Raw genomic sequence first — 18,207 nt, 5'->3', positions numbered from 1 at the left:
ACAAGAAAACGTTCCCATAAGTGGCAGTGTTTTGCAAGAAAATGCTAGTGAAATGGGGAGTAAAATCAAAAACAAAGAGTTTGCTTGTTTTAAAAGTTGGGAAGAGCGTTCAAGAAGAGGCATAATATCAGTAGCGGAAAAATTGTTGGAGAGTCTGCCGGTGAAAAATTGTTCTTATGAAAACGTTAGAGGCGATCGATAAAAATTAAACATTTTCTATAAATCTCTTAGATGCAGTCAATTTCATTCATAGAGCTTGGCAAAAAGTTAGCCGAAAAACCATTGCAAATTGCTTTAAGCATGGGGGATTTGTAAGAAAAGAAAATGATTATGAACCAGACGATGAAATTTCACTTAACGAATGGTTAGAAAAGTATAAAGACTCTGACTACGAGTATGACACAGACGAAGATGTCCCAATGTGTCGAAGAACAAGTTAAAACCAAATGGAGTGATTTAAATTTCTTCAAATATGTGAGCATTGATAATGGCATTCTTACAAGAGAAATGTTGAACGATGAGCAAATTATACACTACGTAACCTCATCTACAGCTTTAAGCGATAATAAGAAAGATGACGATTTAGGTGAAACGTATTTCACTGTAGACACTAATGCTGTTCCAACCATTTCTGAAATGACAAAAAAAGTGTCAGAAACTCGGAATTTTCTACAATCACGCCAAGTTCCTAATCCTATCTGGGAGTCCTTTTGTGATCTTGAAAACTACATAAATAACCGGACTCAACTGTATTTCTGCACACTCTCCTACACCCTCTTAGGCGCATTGATGCCAATTTTCAAACATTCCTTATTATGCTATGAAATAGCATAATGAATTCTAGCCAATATTGTTTTTATATCAATCGAGCTGGTAGCAAGTTTCCATGTTATTCGCCTTTTAAGGGTTATAAAAACGTGACAAATCCATAGAAAGCCACGAAAATGCAGTAAAACTTTACTGCTAAACTTGATTTATGTCCCAGTAGAAGTGGACCAATAAAATTTCAATCGTCCATTATTCAGCGCTTTATTGTAACATTTCGAGAAAAGTGTCTTTGTTAGGCTGTTTATGGAACATTTGTTCTCTTATCTATATGCCTCCATTGGCTCAGATTTTCTGTGGCATTTCAGTAAATGTTTTCGTGTATTTACAAAGCTAAAAACAAATTGACGAATTATGGAAATGTGCAGCAAATCAGCCATTAGTTTGTAATACTTTTTTGCCAAAGAAAGGCAAATTAATGAGTGAGCATTTTTTTAAATTGAAAACCGGTGTCCTGATTCGTGGTCCGTTCATTAGGAAGTATTTATTTGCAACGCAAATTCGCGTTGTTTACACTTTTTAAAATTTGCAAATTTAATGAACTATCCGGAATATCAACCATTAATTTTTACTTTCTACACTGTTAAGAAGGGGCCTTCAAAATTTGTCTCGTTTAAAAACCCCCGTTAGTTGGCATAGCTAATTTTATACGTGGGTCGATTACTATATACTCTTTTTTACATAACAGTAAGCAAGCTACAATTTTTTTTGCCGGCACTCACACGGGATCCACTAAAAATAAAACCCATTATCTTAAGGTTGTTAACCCACATGTAATTTAAGATCAACGACAGATTGGTTCACTATTGGAGCAATGAATTAACGAAAAAAATTAAATGTGGGCTCCGATCGGTGTCAATTAGATGGAATGAGCGACTGAGCTCTATTTTTATTGGATAGGAATATTGATTAGTTGGTGGTGGCGAAACTGCTGGATGCAAATCTAATCAATCAGTGTGCAATTAGCCGAAGAATGTACATGATTTAATGAAAGTCTGAAACATGCGCGTGATTCCTAGTGTGCAGTTGGTTTTGATTGTTTTATAAATAAATAAGCTAGTTTGAGAGAAAACGTGATTTTCTGTGTATATTTATGTAGTCAATTCCCCATTTTAGACACGGTGTTTTAACTAATTCAAAGCATCATCAGTAAATTGCGCATTATTATAAATTAATTTATGCAGACCCTCGCATTGGTAGCATTAAAAATGATGAAGTACATGCTTTTGAAGTAAATTAATATAACAAACCTTGGAAGGAACAATAATCACCCACCGTTATTAATTATTATTTTAATAGTTGATAAACACATACTTAAACGGTGAAATAATTTCAAATGGAAAACGTGTTCATTTCCAAGCTAATCGGCCGACATCGAAAGGTGATTTGATTTGTTTATTGATTTGATTTGTTTAATATTTTTCTACTGTTTGTTTGGTGTTTTGAAGCGAAATCTTGCCGACTTCCTCAGTGCCGTCTCATCTTCAGGATTTTAATAAGTTAACATTTACAAAAATGTCTGTTTGCGTTTCATAAACCGGTAATTTGCTTCAATTTTGCGAAATTTCTTATTTAAAATCTACATTTTCCCAGAAGGAAACCAAACAAAGCGATCATAATTTTTTCCAATTAACTTTTCAGTTTACAAAGTTGTTATTTTTGAAAAGCCCCATGTGTTTTCTATTGTTGTGTAGCATAAACGTTTGTGTATTATGCATCTTATTTAAGAACATTTTTCCATTTGATAGATACAATTTTATTAATTAATTTGAAACGTCCGATTTTAAAAACAATTTTATTCCAAACTAATGCAAATTTTGCTTGTAAATGAACGTAACTATGAATTATGACTTCTTATGACTCTTACATATCGTAACTATCTAATGACCAAAGCTCTTATGACTAAATGCTCGTCTCTGCTGTGGCTTCTTTTATACGTACTTAAATCATGCTGATCATAGTATCAAGATGTATTTAAATAAATCAATTGCGAATGTAGAATTTTAGTGTTAAAGTTATGAAATCGAAATTAATTGCAGCTTTTGGTGTTTGTCTTTCGCTTCACTTACAACCGTTGAAGGATCATATTTTCAAACCCATATTTCTCATTTTTAGGGTGTTTTTCACTATTTATTGCTTCAAACTTGTAGAATCTAAAAGTCAACATTTATCAGTTTCAAAACTTTCACTGTTACTTTCTTGTAAAAAACGCATTGCATTTCAGTCACCAGAAGTTTTGTTAAATAAATCAATCAATCTTTTTTTCTTTTTTCAGCCAGTTTTGTCAATTGGGATAACTTTGTTTAGTGTAGCAATTCTTCCAGCTTAAAGTTTATTTTTTCGTACTTTAAGGTGAAATATTCGAAACATCTTTATTATCTTTAATTAAATTTACTCGATTTGAGTTATTTGAGTAGTTTACATATTTTTCGTTGCTGGCATTTTAGGTAGCCTTAGTTCTTTTTCCTTACATTCGAAGGTTTCAAACCCTGTATGTACATATTTGGCAAACGATTTGAGCACATTTGAGCGAGTTTTAGCTCATTTGAAGTATAAATTCTTTGAGCTACAAAGGCCTAAAAGCATCAGTGATTTGTTTGATTCTTTTCTGATGCAATGTTGACTTTAAATTAGAAATTTCAAGAAATTGAAGCAAATTACCGGTTTTTGAATGAAATGGTTGGTTGTCATTGTTTTCTTCTGTCTGTTTAAGAATTAGCACAAACTAGGCCTGGGTAACACTGTGTTGAGTTGCGCTACTGAGTTGTTGCCGCTCCCTGAGTTAACGAGTTATAACTCATCGGTTAATGAGTTATAAGTCATTTATTAAAGCAGATTAAAGCTTTACGAGACCCCAGACCGGAATTTTAACATCTAACAAAGTCGACAAGTTTTCTTTTCTTGTAAAATCGGTCTATTAATTTTTTTACATAAAAGATTCAGTTTGCCAGTATCTTCCAGTAAAACGTTGGGAAAAAACGCGGTTTTTCTGTTTAGAGAGAATTTTGTTTATAAATATTGACCCAAAAGTGAAGAAAACCGAGTTTCCAAGATTTTTCCAAATAAATGATAGACTCGCTTTTTCTGTTCGGGGAAATATTTTGGGGAAAAAAACCCCGAAAAAATTATTAGGGTTTTGTCCAACAAGTTTTCCAGTTTCCAATTTTTGCAAAGCGGTTAAGGAGGAGAGTGTTTTAATAAAATTTATCTTATAATTTTTCACAGAAAATACCTGAAGATTATCATTGTTTTTAAGTAAAATTAAAAATAATGCGTTTTTTGCGTAGAAATAATTGCTTAACGAAAACTTTACTAAAACTGGAAAGACCTAAAATTATAATGCAACTTTAACAATCTTTAGAGCGATCAGGGCGGCGAAGTTTCTAAATATTTTTTGGCAAACTTTTGCTCTGCTCGTATTTTCAAGATAATCTTCATTACTTTCGGTAAAAAACTGAATAACATTATTTGGTTTTTCTGCCAAATTTGAAGCTGAAAAGGGTTTTCTAAACTTCTCTGAAAAGCAATGAATAAGGCGAATTTTCTAATAAAATTAATTATATCATTTTGGATAAGGACCTCATTATCCTCAAAAATCTATTTTCGTTTTTGTCCTGAATTCGACGCTGAAAAGTTTTTGTAAAAGCGTAAAAGACCTCCAGATCCTCAGTATTTTTAAGTAAAACTGTACAAAATAGAGCGTTTTTGAGTAGAAAGTAAAGCAAAAAAAAATCAGTAAAAACTAGAAAACCACATTTGTTAACAAACTATACTCTTCAGCGGAATGGAGGTGACGAGTTTTCTAAATAATTTATTATAAATTTTCGGTTGTTCTGTTTGTTTTTTCCAAAGCGTCGAAGGTGTTCTAACAAAATGTATTTCATAGTTTTTCGCAAAAAATACCTTAAAATTGTCAGTATTTTTAAGTGAAACTTGAGAAAATTGAGCGCTTAGAAGAAAGAGTAACAAAAACTAAAACTGGAAAATTCTGAAATTTTGAAGAAACTTTCAAAATGTTATTAGTAGGCTCTTAAAATAAATCTGAAAGCAACAAAAAAAGGTCATCCACCTTTTGTCAGCAACGGGACTGAGTTACTGCGCCAGTGCGGTGGGTTGGCGCACTAAACCATTTGCGCAGAAATGCGCCAACTCCTAAAAATTCACTGAGTTACCCAGGCCTATCACAAACAGTTTCTTTTGTACTTTTTAGATCTCATCAAATAAGTGCGTTGATGCAAAATGATGTTATTACATAAAACTACTCAAGAATGAAAGGATATTGAATATTTTCCTATTTCTTTGGAGGCCTGTGTTTTTTGCATAAATCCATGAGTGTTTCAGTTTCCAAATACGCATAGTTTTGAAGACGCAAGTCTAAACTTGTGTTACCATCTGTATCTGTGCTAATTTCTGTGAAAACTCGTAAATGAAGTTGGAGAACGAGTTGTTTTTAAATTATTTGAATTGTTTACATAAAATTACATTAAATATCTTATTTTGCGTGGTAGACGTGGAGAAAGAGTTCCAAAACTTTTTGGGGAAAAATTTAACACTAAATTAAGAAATCGAAAATGTTAACAAAAACAAACTAAACTTTAAAAGGCCTTCTACATGTCCCGATGCAAAAACAGGCATTTTTGAGTACCTAGTTTATTTTGCTCAACCAAACTTAAATGCAATACGTATCTAAAATTTCACTTTGTAGGCAATGTCGAAACGACTACCTTATAATACACTTTCCATTGAAGAATTAATTGAACACCATCATATTCATCTACAATAATTTCTCATTTAGTCTATGATCTTATAAAGCGATGTACTTAAGCGTAATGATGGAGATCTCGTAGGATGGAAGATTAAAAAGTAAGCGGAGCCTATTGTTTGAAATAATTAATTTCAACGATCTCTATCTGCTTTTGCAATTTAAAACAAAAGACCTTTAATAACGCGCAGCGCACTTGAGGACGGGGCCTCCTACTGAGTCAAATTTGTCGAAATTAATATCGTTTATTTGGAGATTTTGCAAATAGATGTTTCAACACGCCATGTTTGAGGTTTATCTGATTGCAGCGGCTTAATTAATCAACTAGACGATTTGAGATATGTAAATAAGTGGTTGAACTAATTGTAATTTTTTTAAAGGTGGCGTCTGCTGCAGAACTTGTGATCCACATTCCAGGCAGTTTAGGCCAGGAGGGAGTGGTTTATCGTCTCGATTACTATCCGCCCTTCGGATATCCAGCTCCCAACACCACGATCGCATCCAAAGATATCCGAGATGTCATCAAATTTTCACAAGCTCTTCCCGGAACGAAGTACGACTTTTGGTTGTATTATTCAAACGCCACTCACAATACCCTCACTTGGACAGCCAACTTTACAACAGGTAAATCTGCGTTTGATCATGTTTTGCTTCAATTTTACATATTGAATGTTAATAGTTAATAGAAGTTAATAGTGAATGTGTGCAAAGATCTTCAAACATTACTCAAAGTGAGATTAAAGCATGCAGATTTGCTTAAGTCCCAATTGGAGCTACAACTTTTCGTGATTTTGCTGTGGCCAACAACATTTTGAAATGTTAACCAACTTATTCACTAGGTTTATGTGTTTAGTGTCTGCTTTACAGAAAACATGAGATAAATCCATTATTCCGAGATGGGACAAGTCATTTTTTGCAAGCAAAATTTTTACACCAAGAAAAAAAATAATTATTTGTGTGAGAAATAACAAGAAAATAATAGTGATTTGTTTTGATGATAGTGAATGATTTTTTTACAAATACACCAGAAAGGCAATAGTTTGTCAATAATTGCAAACCTTTTGTGCGTGCTTATGATTGAAAATGAAATATTACTTTATTCGACTGATTAAATCTCATTAAAACCTTATGCCACATTTGTTCCATCCTTTAGTGTTAATCTCTTTCACACCTAGTTGAAATCAGTTATCGCTCTGTTAAATCACTAATAAGGATAATTGACGGATATAAATAAAAAAGACGAGTTAGAGAAACAAAAAGTTTTGGAAAGTGATGCTTAAACATTTTAACAATTATCATTAACAAAACAGCAAGCGTTCGAGACTCGGACTCAGAACAGTTCTTGTGATTGTTGATTCACGATTAGGAAAAGAAGGATTATTGGAAATTTATTATATTTCATTTTCCCGATATTTGTGTTTATTGTATTTTTATGAATTTTATCGAAAATTATTTGATCATAACACGGTATAAAAATCCTCAACATCCGGGGAGTTCTATTATTTTTTTCTATAGATCGATTCGATATCAATTCTATAAATTCTTGGAGAGAGAAAATTCAAATCGAGTTTGATAAATGTACCATTTTATTTGTTATTCACTTTATTGAGATTAACTTTGTACATATTAGAAACTAATGTAGGTGCAACTAAAAAATGAGCCTTAAAGCCTATTTTTGGTATGCAATAGAAAAAAATGAATTAAACTTTGTTTTAAATTGAACGTACCGAACAAGATATCAAAAAAAAACAATTTTTGCAAAAAAGATGTTAACAGTCGTTACAAATCTCATTCACAAACTGCCGATTAAAAGTCTAAAAAGTTCCTTTTCCAACAATTACATGGAGGTATGATAAATATTATATTTTTAAATTTTAAAGAAAAAAACATTAAATTATGGAACATTTTCGTTGCTGACAAAGAATATGCAAATGTAATAATTATATAGAGTTTTCCATCCTATTGTTGCTCGAAAACTATACAGAGTTGCCCAATGAAGTCCAACGTGATATATCTACTGTAATATTTTTAACAGTATTGTCATAACTTTTTTCATTTCCGTCAGTAAATTAGGATAAATAAACGATTCACAATGGACTGAAAACAAATTCATAGATTTTTAGACATTCCGTTAAGGATAAATACGGCGCTTTACATAAATAATAAGAAAATCGATTAAATTTAGACAGAAAGGTTCTCTTGTACCTATACAGAATGTCCATAGTAAAGGTGCAAAAATTAAGCATTTAAAAAAATTATTTTCGCGATTTTATGCGATGTATTATTGCATTACGAGTACGTTTTGTAGCATGAAAATCGACTTATCAATAAAAAAAAATAAATTCCGTATGTTCTTACATGCTAAATGTTACAAGAAAATATAGTACTCAAATGCCTAAATATTGTAGATTCTATTCAGAAGAAGAATTTTGTAGACATGGAGTTCATTTCATAAATGTTTAGTTTCTGATTATTTCCCGCACCAAAATGTATAGCATGTTGTTCAGCATTTTAGTTCATTTCTCGCAAGTTACCGAAATATATGAAAAAGCTTTCAAATATTCCAAAAGGCCTAAAATGTATCAAAACATTTTAAATGCTTTTCGTAAACATTTTCAATTTAAAAAAATGTCTTTAGTTGAACAGCGTAACACTACGTAAAAATTCACTAAAAGTTTCGCAATTTTTTAAAGTTTCAAGCAAAAAAAATCAATTTCTACAAATTACTTAATAGGAAAAAAATTCATAATTTGTTTCAGTTCCGGATCCACCATCAGGGCTATCCGTTTTTGTAAAAGGAGGGAAGCAAGCCTTCTTCTCATGGTCTCCACCTTCGCAAGGCAGCTACACCAGCTTCAAGCTCAAAATAAATGCATTAGTGCATATTCCAGGTGGGTTCATTGCCTTAATTATTTAATTTTAAGCTTGTATTGATTAATACCTACGCTATAGTTTTGGTTTTGGAAATTTCGTCGCTCTAATTGCCTCGTTAATAAACATTTACAATGGCAAATGTTGGGTTTTTTGTAAGACAGTTTCCAAGCGATTCTCATTGATTTAATCCTTTCTTTAGCACGAAAACCATTTGAACTGCTTCGTTTGGGGTGGGGTAAGTCAAAGGAGTTCTGGCGTGAGCTTTTGTGAAAGTGCTTAAGAAGCATTCGAAGGTATGCAGTGGTTGCTGAAATGTCTGCGATTTTCCTATCAACTCACCATTAATATCCATTTTAACATTGATCCACTTTTTGATCCAAAATTTTGACCAATTTTTTCCGTTCAATTACCGTTACATACTAGTGAAAGGTCAGTTCTTTTCAAGGTTCATATTTTCTTTCTAGGTCATACATGTAGAACGCTTTTCGTTTCATCTGTTTTTATCACTGCGTTTGTTTTCTGTTATTTTGATGGTTTTGCTTACGCAGTCAATTGAGTTTTTACGCCCTGTTACACTTTTACAGATGGAAAAGCCATAACAATCGACAATATTGATAACACTCAATATGCGCAAAAGGATTTGGTACCGGGCGCCACGTATCAAGTTCAAGCTTTCACGGTTTTTGAGAATAAAGAAAGCGCCGCTTACACTTCCCGCAATTTTACCACAAGTAAGTGAACAAATTCCATATACATTTATATTATATAGTGAAATCCTGATTCTAATTGAACATTTGTGTCTTTGTCTAGAACCGAATACTCCAGGAAAGTTCATTGTTTGGTTCCGGAATGAAACAACGCTTTTAGTTCTTTGGCAGCCTCCTTATCCAGCAGCTATTTATACGCATTATAAAGTTTCGATTGATCCACCAGATGCAAATGACTCTATTTTGTATGTGGAAAAAGAGGGCGAACCGCCAGGACCTGCTCAGGCAGCTTTCAAAGGACTTGTCCCAGGTTTGTTCAAAAATATCAGTGTGATTTAATAGTAAATACAGAGTGTTTCTCGATGTAGAACCGGGAAGAGTTCTTTAGCTTATACTTAAAATTCAATTAGGGAAAAAAATGTGCTTTCTTTCCGCACGGCAACGTGTTGAAGTTCCGAGATATTTTTTGCAGTTTCTCAGATATTTACCTGCAAATTAAAATAAATTTTACAATGAAATGGAAAATGGTTTGCGAGAATCGAACTGAGTTACTTTTTTAGGAGTGAACTCTTCCTTTATCTTTATCCTTTATAAATAGAAAAAAAAACAGGTTATAAAACTGAAACTAATTTTTTTCATAAGGGTTCTGATACAACAAAATTAAACGTCGAAGTCTGTGTACCTGATTTTGGGTTAAATAAGTAAAAAACTAAATCCTGAAATTTCAGCTAAAACAAATGTTTATTCGAACTTTTAGTCTCCATAAGCGCACGATATTAAAAAACACTCCATATAATTCAATGCTAATTTACAAATGCTGTCTGGAAAATGATGACTGGACTGCTTACTTAACAGTGAATTTACTAATGTTCGTTTATTTTCAGGTCGAGCTTACAATATTTCTGTACAAACAATGTCTGAAGATGAAATATCCGCGCCTACGACAGCTCAATATCGAACGGTTCCATTAAAACCGGGAAAAATCAGCTTTGATAAGGACAAAATTACCACGAACTCGTTTGTTGTACATTGGGAACCGCCAATTGGCCGGAGGTAAAAATCTAAATAGATCTCAAACCGGGATTTTGATTCGATTATTACTTGCCTTTTTTCAGTGAATTTGATAAGTATCAAATTTCACTTGGAACCTTAAGAAAACCACCCCCAGTTCCGAGATCGAAGGACGATTTGACTGAGTGGGAATTCAAAGATAATTTGGAGCCAGGAAAAACGTATTCTGTGGTTGTTAAAACAGTTTCAGGAAAAGTGACTTCGTGGCCAGTTTCATCCGAAGTTACTTTAGGTAGGAACATAATTAGTTTTAAACTGCTGTTAGTAACGCAACAGAAGTTGCCCCAAAAAATAATTATTAGGAAGTGTGATTTTTTGTTTCCTCAATTCATTGCATTGTAAATCAAAGCAAAATTAAATTTCAGAACCACTTCCTGTTAGTCATCTTCATTCTGTCCTGGATGAGCATACTGGCACCATTACAATTTCCTGGAAACCGAGCCCGGACAGTACACAGGACAGCTTTTTAGTGTCCTACCACGAGGTCGAAAGCACTACCGGTCAGTGTTCAGTTTCCATTTTCAACTGACAAGATTTTGCGTTACAAATTTGGGCTGGTTTTAGGCGATAGCAACGTTGTTGCTACAAATCAGTCAAAAATTGAACTGGAAACCTTGTTGCCTGGAAGAAACTACTCCATTACAGTGCAAGCTGTTTCGAAGGATGTTCAGTCGAAAGAGCAATCAATTTACGTGGTGACAAAACCGAGCGCACCAATTATTGAAGATTTAAAACCCATGGTGATAATGGCTGATTAAAATGTGTGCGTTTTCCAATGATGAAAACGTTCCCGATTTTTAGGTTGATGGATTAAACATCAGCTGGAAATCCGATGTAAACTCAAAACAAGACAAATACGAAATAATCTGGATAAGGAACGACACTAATGAAAGAGACGTGAGGTCCACATATGAATCGAAGATACTTCTCAGCAATCTGTATCCAGGCGCAGGCTATTTGGTGAAGATTTACGCAATTTCGCATGGATTAAAAAGCGAACCGCATGAGTACTTCCAACCAGTCTGTAAGTTCCATAACATAGAAAAATCCCTAATCGCAACAGTAATGGAATTCACGTGTGCTTACAGTTCCCAAACCGCCTAGGAATATGTCCATTGAAAAAACCACAACCAATTCGGTTATTGTCCAATGGCAGGCCCCGATGGATTCATTAATCACAGAATATTCCATCAGATACAAAACGGGATCGGATAATCAATGGATTAGGTAAGTAGTTTGCTCAATTAAATGTTGAATTCAATACGTTTTTTTGAAGATTGCCCGCTGTACAAAATACTGAAGCTGAAGTAACTGATATGACGCCGGGAGAGAGATATACGATACAAGTAAACACAGTCAGCTATAGCTTGGAGAGCAATGAGCCTCAGCAGCTGAATCATACAGTCAGGTAAAAATAGAGTAATATATTCCTGATTAAAAAATGGTTTATTTTTTGGTAGTATTGATGATATTTCGAAATTATTTCCATTTATTCTAGGCCAAATCCCGTGTCAAACATTGCGCCATTAGTTGACTCGAATAATGTTACTCTGGAATGGCCCCGGCCAGAAGGAAGAGTTGAAACTTACATTGTTAGGTGAGAAAAAGCCTCGGCACATCGACGCTTTGATAAGATAATACACACAGTGATAAAATAATAACTAAAAAATATTTAATAATTAGATGGTGGGAAATTACAACTCCTTCGCAGGTGAACAAGAGCATTGTGAGTCAAAGCCAAAATGGAACCGGCCCCGTTAGGCTCTTAGTGGGTGATCTTATGCCCGGAGAAGAATATGTGTTCGATATTCAGGCAATTTCAAATGACTTGGAAAGTGATGTGACTGTCCTGAAAACACGCACCAGTGAGTTAAGCAGCTACTAATTTAACCACCTTCATAGATTTAATGGGACAGAATACCAGTCCCAGAGCCTGTATGTTCGCATTAAATTTATGTTTTTCCTTAGTGCCCCTGATCCAATCAGAAGTGGTGGTCGTTAACAACCAAGTATCAACTGACTCTATCGGTCTTCGCTATACTCCAACGCCTCAGACATCCTCACGATTTGATTTATATAAATTTTCTTTATCGGAACCAAATATACCCGACCAAGAGAAGACCGCAAACGACTCTGACCGATTAGTCACTTTCAACAATTTGATACCAGGAAGGTATGTATAAATGCATTTGAAGAAAAAGTTCGCACATTCGAAACTGTTGTTCCAGGTTATATAATATTACTGTTTGGACCGTTTCCCAAGGAGTAGCTAGTCAACCCTTGCAAAGACAAGATAGACTATGTAAGAGAAAAAATCAACTGATTATCCCCTGCAGTAAATTACTTAAGAAAATGTTTTTCTAGTTCCGGAGCCCATAACTGGAATCAACGCAACATACATATCAGACACAGAAATCACGTTAACTTGGGCATTTCCAAGAGGCGAATATAATGCCTTTGAGGTGCAATACATTAATTCGGATGGTGGATTTATTCAAAACTTGACACTCCATAATTCGATTGCTATTAATGAACTGAAACCCCATAGGAATTATACTTTTACCGTCACTGTGCGGAGTGGCACCGAGTCCAGCATTTTACGAAGGTTGTTGCTTAATTTCTGGTTTCTAAATGTGGAAACTTGCACATTTGTATTTCAGGTCGCTACCAGTATCAGAAAGTTTCACCACAAAGGAATCGGTTCCCGGAAAAGTGGAAAAATTCGAACCCATCGACATTCAGCCAAGCGATATTGTCTTCGAATGGTCTTTGCCAACCTCGGAACAGAATGGTGTTATTCGAAAATTCACTATTACCTATGGATTAGAGGTAAGTTAACACCAAAAACTATTTTATTACTGAATTAAATTAAAATGCAGTTTTGGTTGTGAAAAAAATTGAATTACATAAGTTAATTTTTAGTTTAATACATTTTAATTATCAATATCACATCCAAAAGATGTATCAATTAAACACACTCTTTATATATCGTTCATTTTATTTGAAAATCCACTAAGGCAAGAATCTGCCTCATTAATTCTGATTTATTGAACGCTTATTTCATGGTATCCATTTATTCAACTTATTTTCTACAACATCAACCCATATATTAAAAAAAAAAATTATTGGCCAGAAAGTTGAGGATTGCAATAAGCGCAAACCAATTTTCAAAAATGTCTCATTCATAAACCAAAACATGTAGATACGTGAAACTCGCACACTTTTTAGCCAAAGCAAGGACCTTTTAGTCGACAATTTTTTGGTAAATTACCCCGTTTACTAATTTTTTTTGATAATCTTTACTTGATTAGAAACTTAACAATGTCAACGAATTTTTTTAAAATTCCACTCCAAAACTAATCGCTTTGTAAATTTGAAATTTGCCTTAATTTAAAGTTTTTCAGCTAAATTTATATTTTTTGTCTGAGTTTTGCGCTAAATTCGCGAAGCGACGGATTTTTACGCAAATATTTTCTTGGCCCTAAAGATGGCATTCTCAATCCCTGCAAGTCAATGTATAAAATATTCTCAATCTCAAACCAAAATCTGTGCAATCCACATTTACTCAAGAAATGTCACTTAAATCCTCCTCTTATTTAATAATGTATGAGCATAATGTTTTCTTGACTAGAAACTAAGCAATTCCAGTCCTGGAGTTTTCCGAAAAATCCCGATATTTGCCCGAGCAGTCCTGGAACGTCTCAGCTGAATTAGATAGAACTATTTGCAAGGGCTTTTTTAAAAATCCTCTAATGAAACTTGTTGTATCATCGCACCAAATTTCGACTAAATCCCTCAATAGAGCGGTTTTTCATTTTTTTGGCTGTAAACTTTGTGGGTCCAACCAATGCAATAGGACAAGTACTAACTTGAAATTTTGATATAGTATCAGCTTTCCCTGCTTAAACGCTAGTGGTTTGAACCGAACCTCCTCAATTGGGTTTTTGGGTTTTGAGTAAAATTTAAGTTTGCCTCGATGATGGTCAAGCAACTAAACCGATTGCTGAAAATTTTAAAAAAGTTTTCACTTTTAAACGAAAACAAGAAACTACTTGAATTTCACCCAGTTTAATGCGTATTCGACACTTCTTGAGTCGGAAGAAGTTAATTGCCGAATTGTAACTGAAACCGGTATCAACTTGATATTTGGTCACCTTATAGCTACGCATAGGCTGCATAAATACGGAAAATTCCAGTTATATTGTCACGCTGGCTAATTAAAATAAAATATTGGCTGGAAAGTTGGAAATCTCACTGCATGCATACTAATTTTCAAAAAAATATTGACCAGAAACCAAACCAAGTAAAACCTTGACAATCATCCACATTCTAACTACATGTAGGTCCCGCAAATTTGGCTAACTAGAGTTTAAACCACTTATTGAATAATTTTTGGCAACATTTTTTCTTGGCTACAAAGTTGGTTAACTCAGTCAGTGCAACGCAATATTCAAAAAATTCTCATTCATAAACCAATAATTATCGAAACTGGAAATTTTCTACTTCTTAGCCATATGCATGCGCCATTTATTTTGAAAATTTCAAATAAATTATCCTGTTCACTCACTTTAGGAGAAATATTTCCTTGATTGATATATAAATTGTCTATAAATATGAGTATGGTGTCATACCCGTAATTTATTACAAAGTTTAGAAACAAATCTATTTATAAATTTAAAGAACCCTTTTTGTTTTTGAAATGCCTTTTTCGTTCGTTTTTAATTTTCGTCTGCCAGATTAAAATTTAAATCGAAAAAAACCGTTGCCTTGTGTCTGTTTTACTCACTTTTAAAGACTTTCTGTCCTCTATTTTATGGAGTATTTTTTATGAAGAATGTACCTACTTTGGGTTTGAATTTTCGGCAACAAAACGACAGTATTAAACACTACTGTTTAAACACGTACTGTACGAAACACTAAAATATTTAAACCGAGGGAGCAACATGAAATTCTTAAAATTCCTTATTTATTCTGTTGATAGTTGTAAAGCAGCTTTAAAAACATAATGCAACAGCAAATCGTAACAACGCAGCTGACTAACTTGTAAAACTACGCAAATACTAGGATAATTTTAGCACAATATGTTTGCATGGATTATAAATATTAATATTAAAATCGCCAATACCACAAATGGTATACTGATTTGTTTAAAATAATTTTAGGGTTCCCCGCATGTGCTTTTCAAGGATTTTGCTGCTTATGAGTTCCGGGGGACTCTCAAACAGCTTCTACCAGGGAAAACTTATGTGTTCAAGATCCAAGCTGAAACCAAGGTAAGTTTTGAGAAAATGTTAGAAAAACCACCCGGAGATCTGAAGGTATTTGATTGCCCACCAAATATCAATATAAGCAGCATTCGGCAGTAAAATGCTGGTTCGGAATCGGTTGTTTTGACTGTTAGTGAAATAGAAACAATGTTCGTTCAGGTGGGTTTTGGTCCATCCACAACTTGGAAACAACGGATGCCCATTATGGCACCACCAAAACCCAGTATGCAAGTGGTACCGACTGAAGTCTGTAAAAGTTCCACTTCCATCCAGATTAGGTTCAGAAAGAACTACTTTAGTGAAGCAAATGGTCCGGTAAGTGATTTAGAAAAAACACTCTCCGCTGATATATTTGTATTGAGTAAGAGCGTTTTTTCCAGATTGTTTCTTATGCAGTCATTGTGGCAGAAGATGATTCAAAGAACGCTTCAGGCTTGGAAATGCCAAGTTGGCGCGATGTTCAAGCTTATTCCGTTTGGCCCCCCTATCAAGTTATGGAACCTTATTATCCATTCTTTAATAGTTCAGTGGAAGATTTTACAGTTGGTGGAGACACATGCGATATAAGGTTCGTTTTTTATTAACGTTAAAGTATATGGAACATCTAGTGGGAATTTTTTAATTATTTTTTTAGGCAAGTTGGATATTGCAATGGGCCGTTGAAGTCGGGTTCCACGTACAAAGTTAAAATCAGAGCTTTTACTGCACCGGATAAGTTTACAGATACCAGTTATAGTTTTCCGATACAAACAGGTGAGTGGCAGGATTTGAACCAAATAGAAACCAACTGTGTGATTGTGTAGTTGAAATTAACATCACTGAATTGTTCTAAAAATGCATTCTCTCTTTTCTTCATGCTTCAAAGGACTGCTAAGGCTTGAAGGTACTTGCACGAGCATTTCCTTAAATATTTCCTATAGTCCATTTATAACGTTTTTAATGTTTGTTTCTTTAGATCAAGACAACACTCCGATTATCCTGGGGGTGGTGATTCCCATAGTGCTGATTTGCCTGCTCTTCGTAATGATCATATTCATCAGAAGACGCCGATCAGCAGGACGAAAAGGCATGGTGGAATCCCGGAACAATGATAGTACTTCATTGCCGGATTCCGTCATTGAAACCAGTCGTCCTGTTCGAATCGAGAACTTTGCTAATCATTATAGGATCATGTCGGCTGATTCTGACTTCAGGTAAATATTGGTATCTTTAAAAATTACAAATGTGAAAGAGCTAATCATATTTTATTTTAAAAACATACTTGATTATCTTAATGCATACCAGAAAAGAGTGGACTATGGTCACTAAGTAAGTTGGCAAGTAATACTTTCTACTAGTGGTGGGAAAAATAAATTACTCGTTACTCGCTAAACCATAAAACCGTTTTCGAGTACTCGTTCTCGGAAAAATTGAAATCACACATTCTAAGTTTCGAGTTCGAATCCTAATCCGTTACTACTCGTACTCGCTCTAAATGTATTTATATTATACATGATCCCTTTTATGCGTAGAAATTGTGGATTATTTTCTAAACTACGAGAGGTAGAGCAAAATGATTAATACAAAAATCGAAAGGTTTTTCACATTCTATTTACACAAGAAACATTTTTGCATTTGATGCCATTTTATACAAAAATTGCAACTTACAACAGAAAAAACACTAATCGAATAATCTTCACTCTGATTAAAAATTAAAAAAATCAGAAACTTTCTCGTCGAACAAATATAACACGCAACATATAAAATACAAGTGAAAAATATAGTAGTAGAACTCTATGTCTACATGGCAAAACTTGCCATGCCATGTTTACCAAAAAATTGCCAAACTTACCGAAAGCTGCATCGTACCACCTGGAAAGAATGCGTTCAATATAGCAGAAAATCTGTCCAAAGCCAATTTCCAAATATCAAAGCAAAGAAAGAGAAATGTAAATGATCCTTTAAACTGAAGTCGTGTTTTGAACAGCTAAACTGCGTTCAAGCTAAGGAATTTATGAGTTAGAAAGGAAAAAAAAAAAATAGATATCAGTCTTACCAGCTATCTGCAACTGGCGCCCCATTCTTCATGTTATGCATTTTTCAGACTGCATCACACAATGAAAACTTTAATCCAGCGGTTAGCAAGCAGAATAAACCAAATTATATGCTTAAAGGGCCACAATGATTCTATATTTCCCATATAAGAACGCAATTCACCCACAAAGGACTGGCGACTGATTTCGTCCAATGTCTGTATTAAACTGAACTTTTCCCAAAAAACTCATGCAATATGGGAATTTGGCCGCATTGAGAAGGCACCGAACCACAAAACCACATGATGAGATAATCATTTACTTGTTCACCCTTTGGATGAGTCATTGATATACAGGGTTGCTCATTAGTGCGTCAAAGTGCGATATCTCAGTAAATATGAACTTTACAAGAAAATACGTCCTACGAAAGTTTTTCATGTTTAAAAGGTCCACATTTTAAAATTACTTTCCAATATACGGGGTGTATCATAAACGTGTGGTAGTTACCAACTTTGGTTTTTTAAATGGAACCGCCCCTTTTTTCATTCATTTTCAGATTTGTCGTCAAAATTTAAGTTAAGTTTGTGTCAAACGTTTTACCTGAAAAATTTACGATTTCCGAGTTATTCGTAAAAATGTGAAAGTTTTGACAGCTACTGGGTTCCACAGAAATCGATGCTGTACACTAC

General features: G+C 34.1%; 1 protein-coding gene across 9 annotated transcripts in view; it reads left to right on the top strand.

Moving 5' to 3' along the window:
* LOC109534083 (tyrosine-protein phosphatase 10D) overlaps positions 1-18,207 on the top strand; it is a 40,285-nt gene that overhangs the window by 16,259 nt on the left and 5,819 nt on the right. For 2 of the 9 annotated variants that reach the window (XR_007280457.1, XM_048661717.1), the window contains exons 2-26: positions 5,968-6,211; positions 8,347-8,478; positions 8,661-8,696; positions 9,046-9,192; positions 9,272-9,478; positions 10,053-10,221; positions 10,284-10,471; positions 10,605-10,739; positions 10,804-10,979; positions 11,041-11,263; positions 11,328-11,466; positions 11,516-11,647; positions 11,738-11,836; positions 11,923-12,104; positions 12,208-12,412; positions 12,468-12,541; positions 12,604-12,844; positions 12,900-13,068; positions 15,402-15,512; positions 15,666-15,821; positions 15,887-16,074; positions 16,141-16,259; positions 16,372-16,389; positions 16,462-16,699; positions 16,791-16,814. Coding sequence is in view for 3 of the 9 variants with exons in the window: in XM_048661717.1 (XP_048517674.1) it covers positions 5,968-6,211; positions 8,347-8,478; positions 8,661-8,696; positions 9,046-9,192; positions 9,272-9,478; positions 10,053-10,221; positions 10,284-10,471; positions 10,605-10,739; positions 10,804-10,979; positions 11,041-11,263; positions 11,328-11,466; positions 11,516-11,647; positions 11,738-11,836; positions 11,923-12,104; positions 12,208-12,412; positions 12,468-12,541; positions 12,604-12,844; positions 12,900-13,068; positions 15,402-15,512; positions 15,666-15,821; positions 15,887-16,074; positions 16,141-16,259; positions 16,372-16,389; positions 16,462-16,699; positions 16,791-16,814 (3,752 nt within the window). In the remaining 6 variants the exon portion in view is untranslated. The remainder of the gene's footprint in view (positions 1-5,967; positions 6,212-8,346; positions 8,479-8,660; positions 8,697-9,045; positions 9,193-9,271; positions 9,479-10,052; positions 10,222-10,283; positions 10,472-10,604; positions 10,740-10,803; positions 10,980-11,040; positions 11,264-11,327; positions 11,467-11,515; positions 11,648-11,737; positions 11,837-11,922; positions 12,105-12,207; positions 12,413-12,467; positions 12,542-12,603; positions 12,845-12,899; positions 13,069-15,401; positions 15,513-15,665; positions 15,822-15,886; positions 16,075-16,140; positions 16,260-16,371; positions 16,390-16,461; positions 16,700-16,790; positions 16,815-18,207) is intronic. The other 7 variants (XR_007280461.1, XM_048661718.1, XR_007280462.1 and 4 more) reach the window with 5 other exon arrangements.

Source organism: Dendroctonus ponderosae, unplaced genomic scaffold (genome assembly GCF_020466585.1).
Source record: "Dendroctonus ponderosae isolate FM_Combo_2020 unplaced genomic scaffold, Dpon_F_20191213v2 Dpon_F_20191213_1, whole genome shotgun sequence".
Lineage (NCBI taxonomy): Eukaryota > Metazoa > Arthropoda > Insecta > Coleoptera > Curculionidae > Dendroctonus > Dendroctonus ponderosae.
This window is presented reverse-complemented; position numbering and strand designations above follow the sequence as displayed.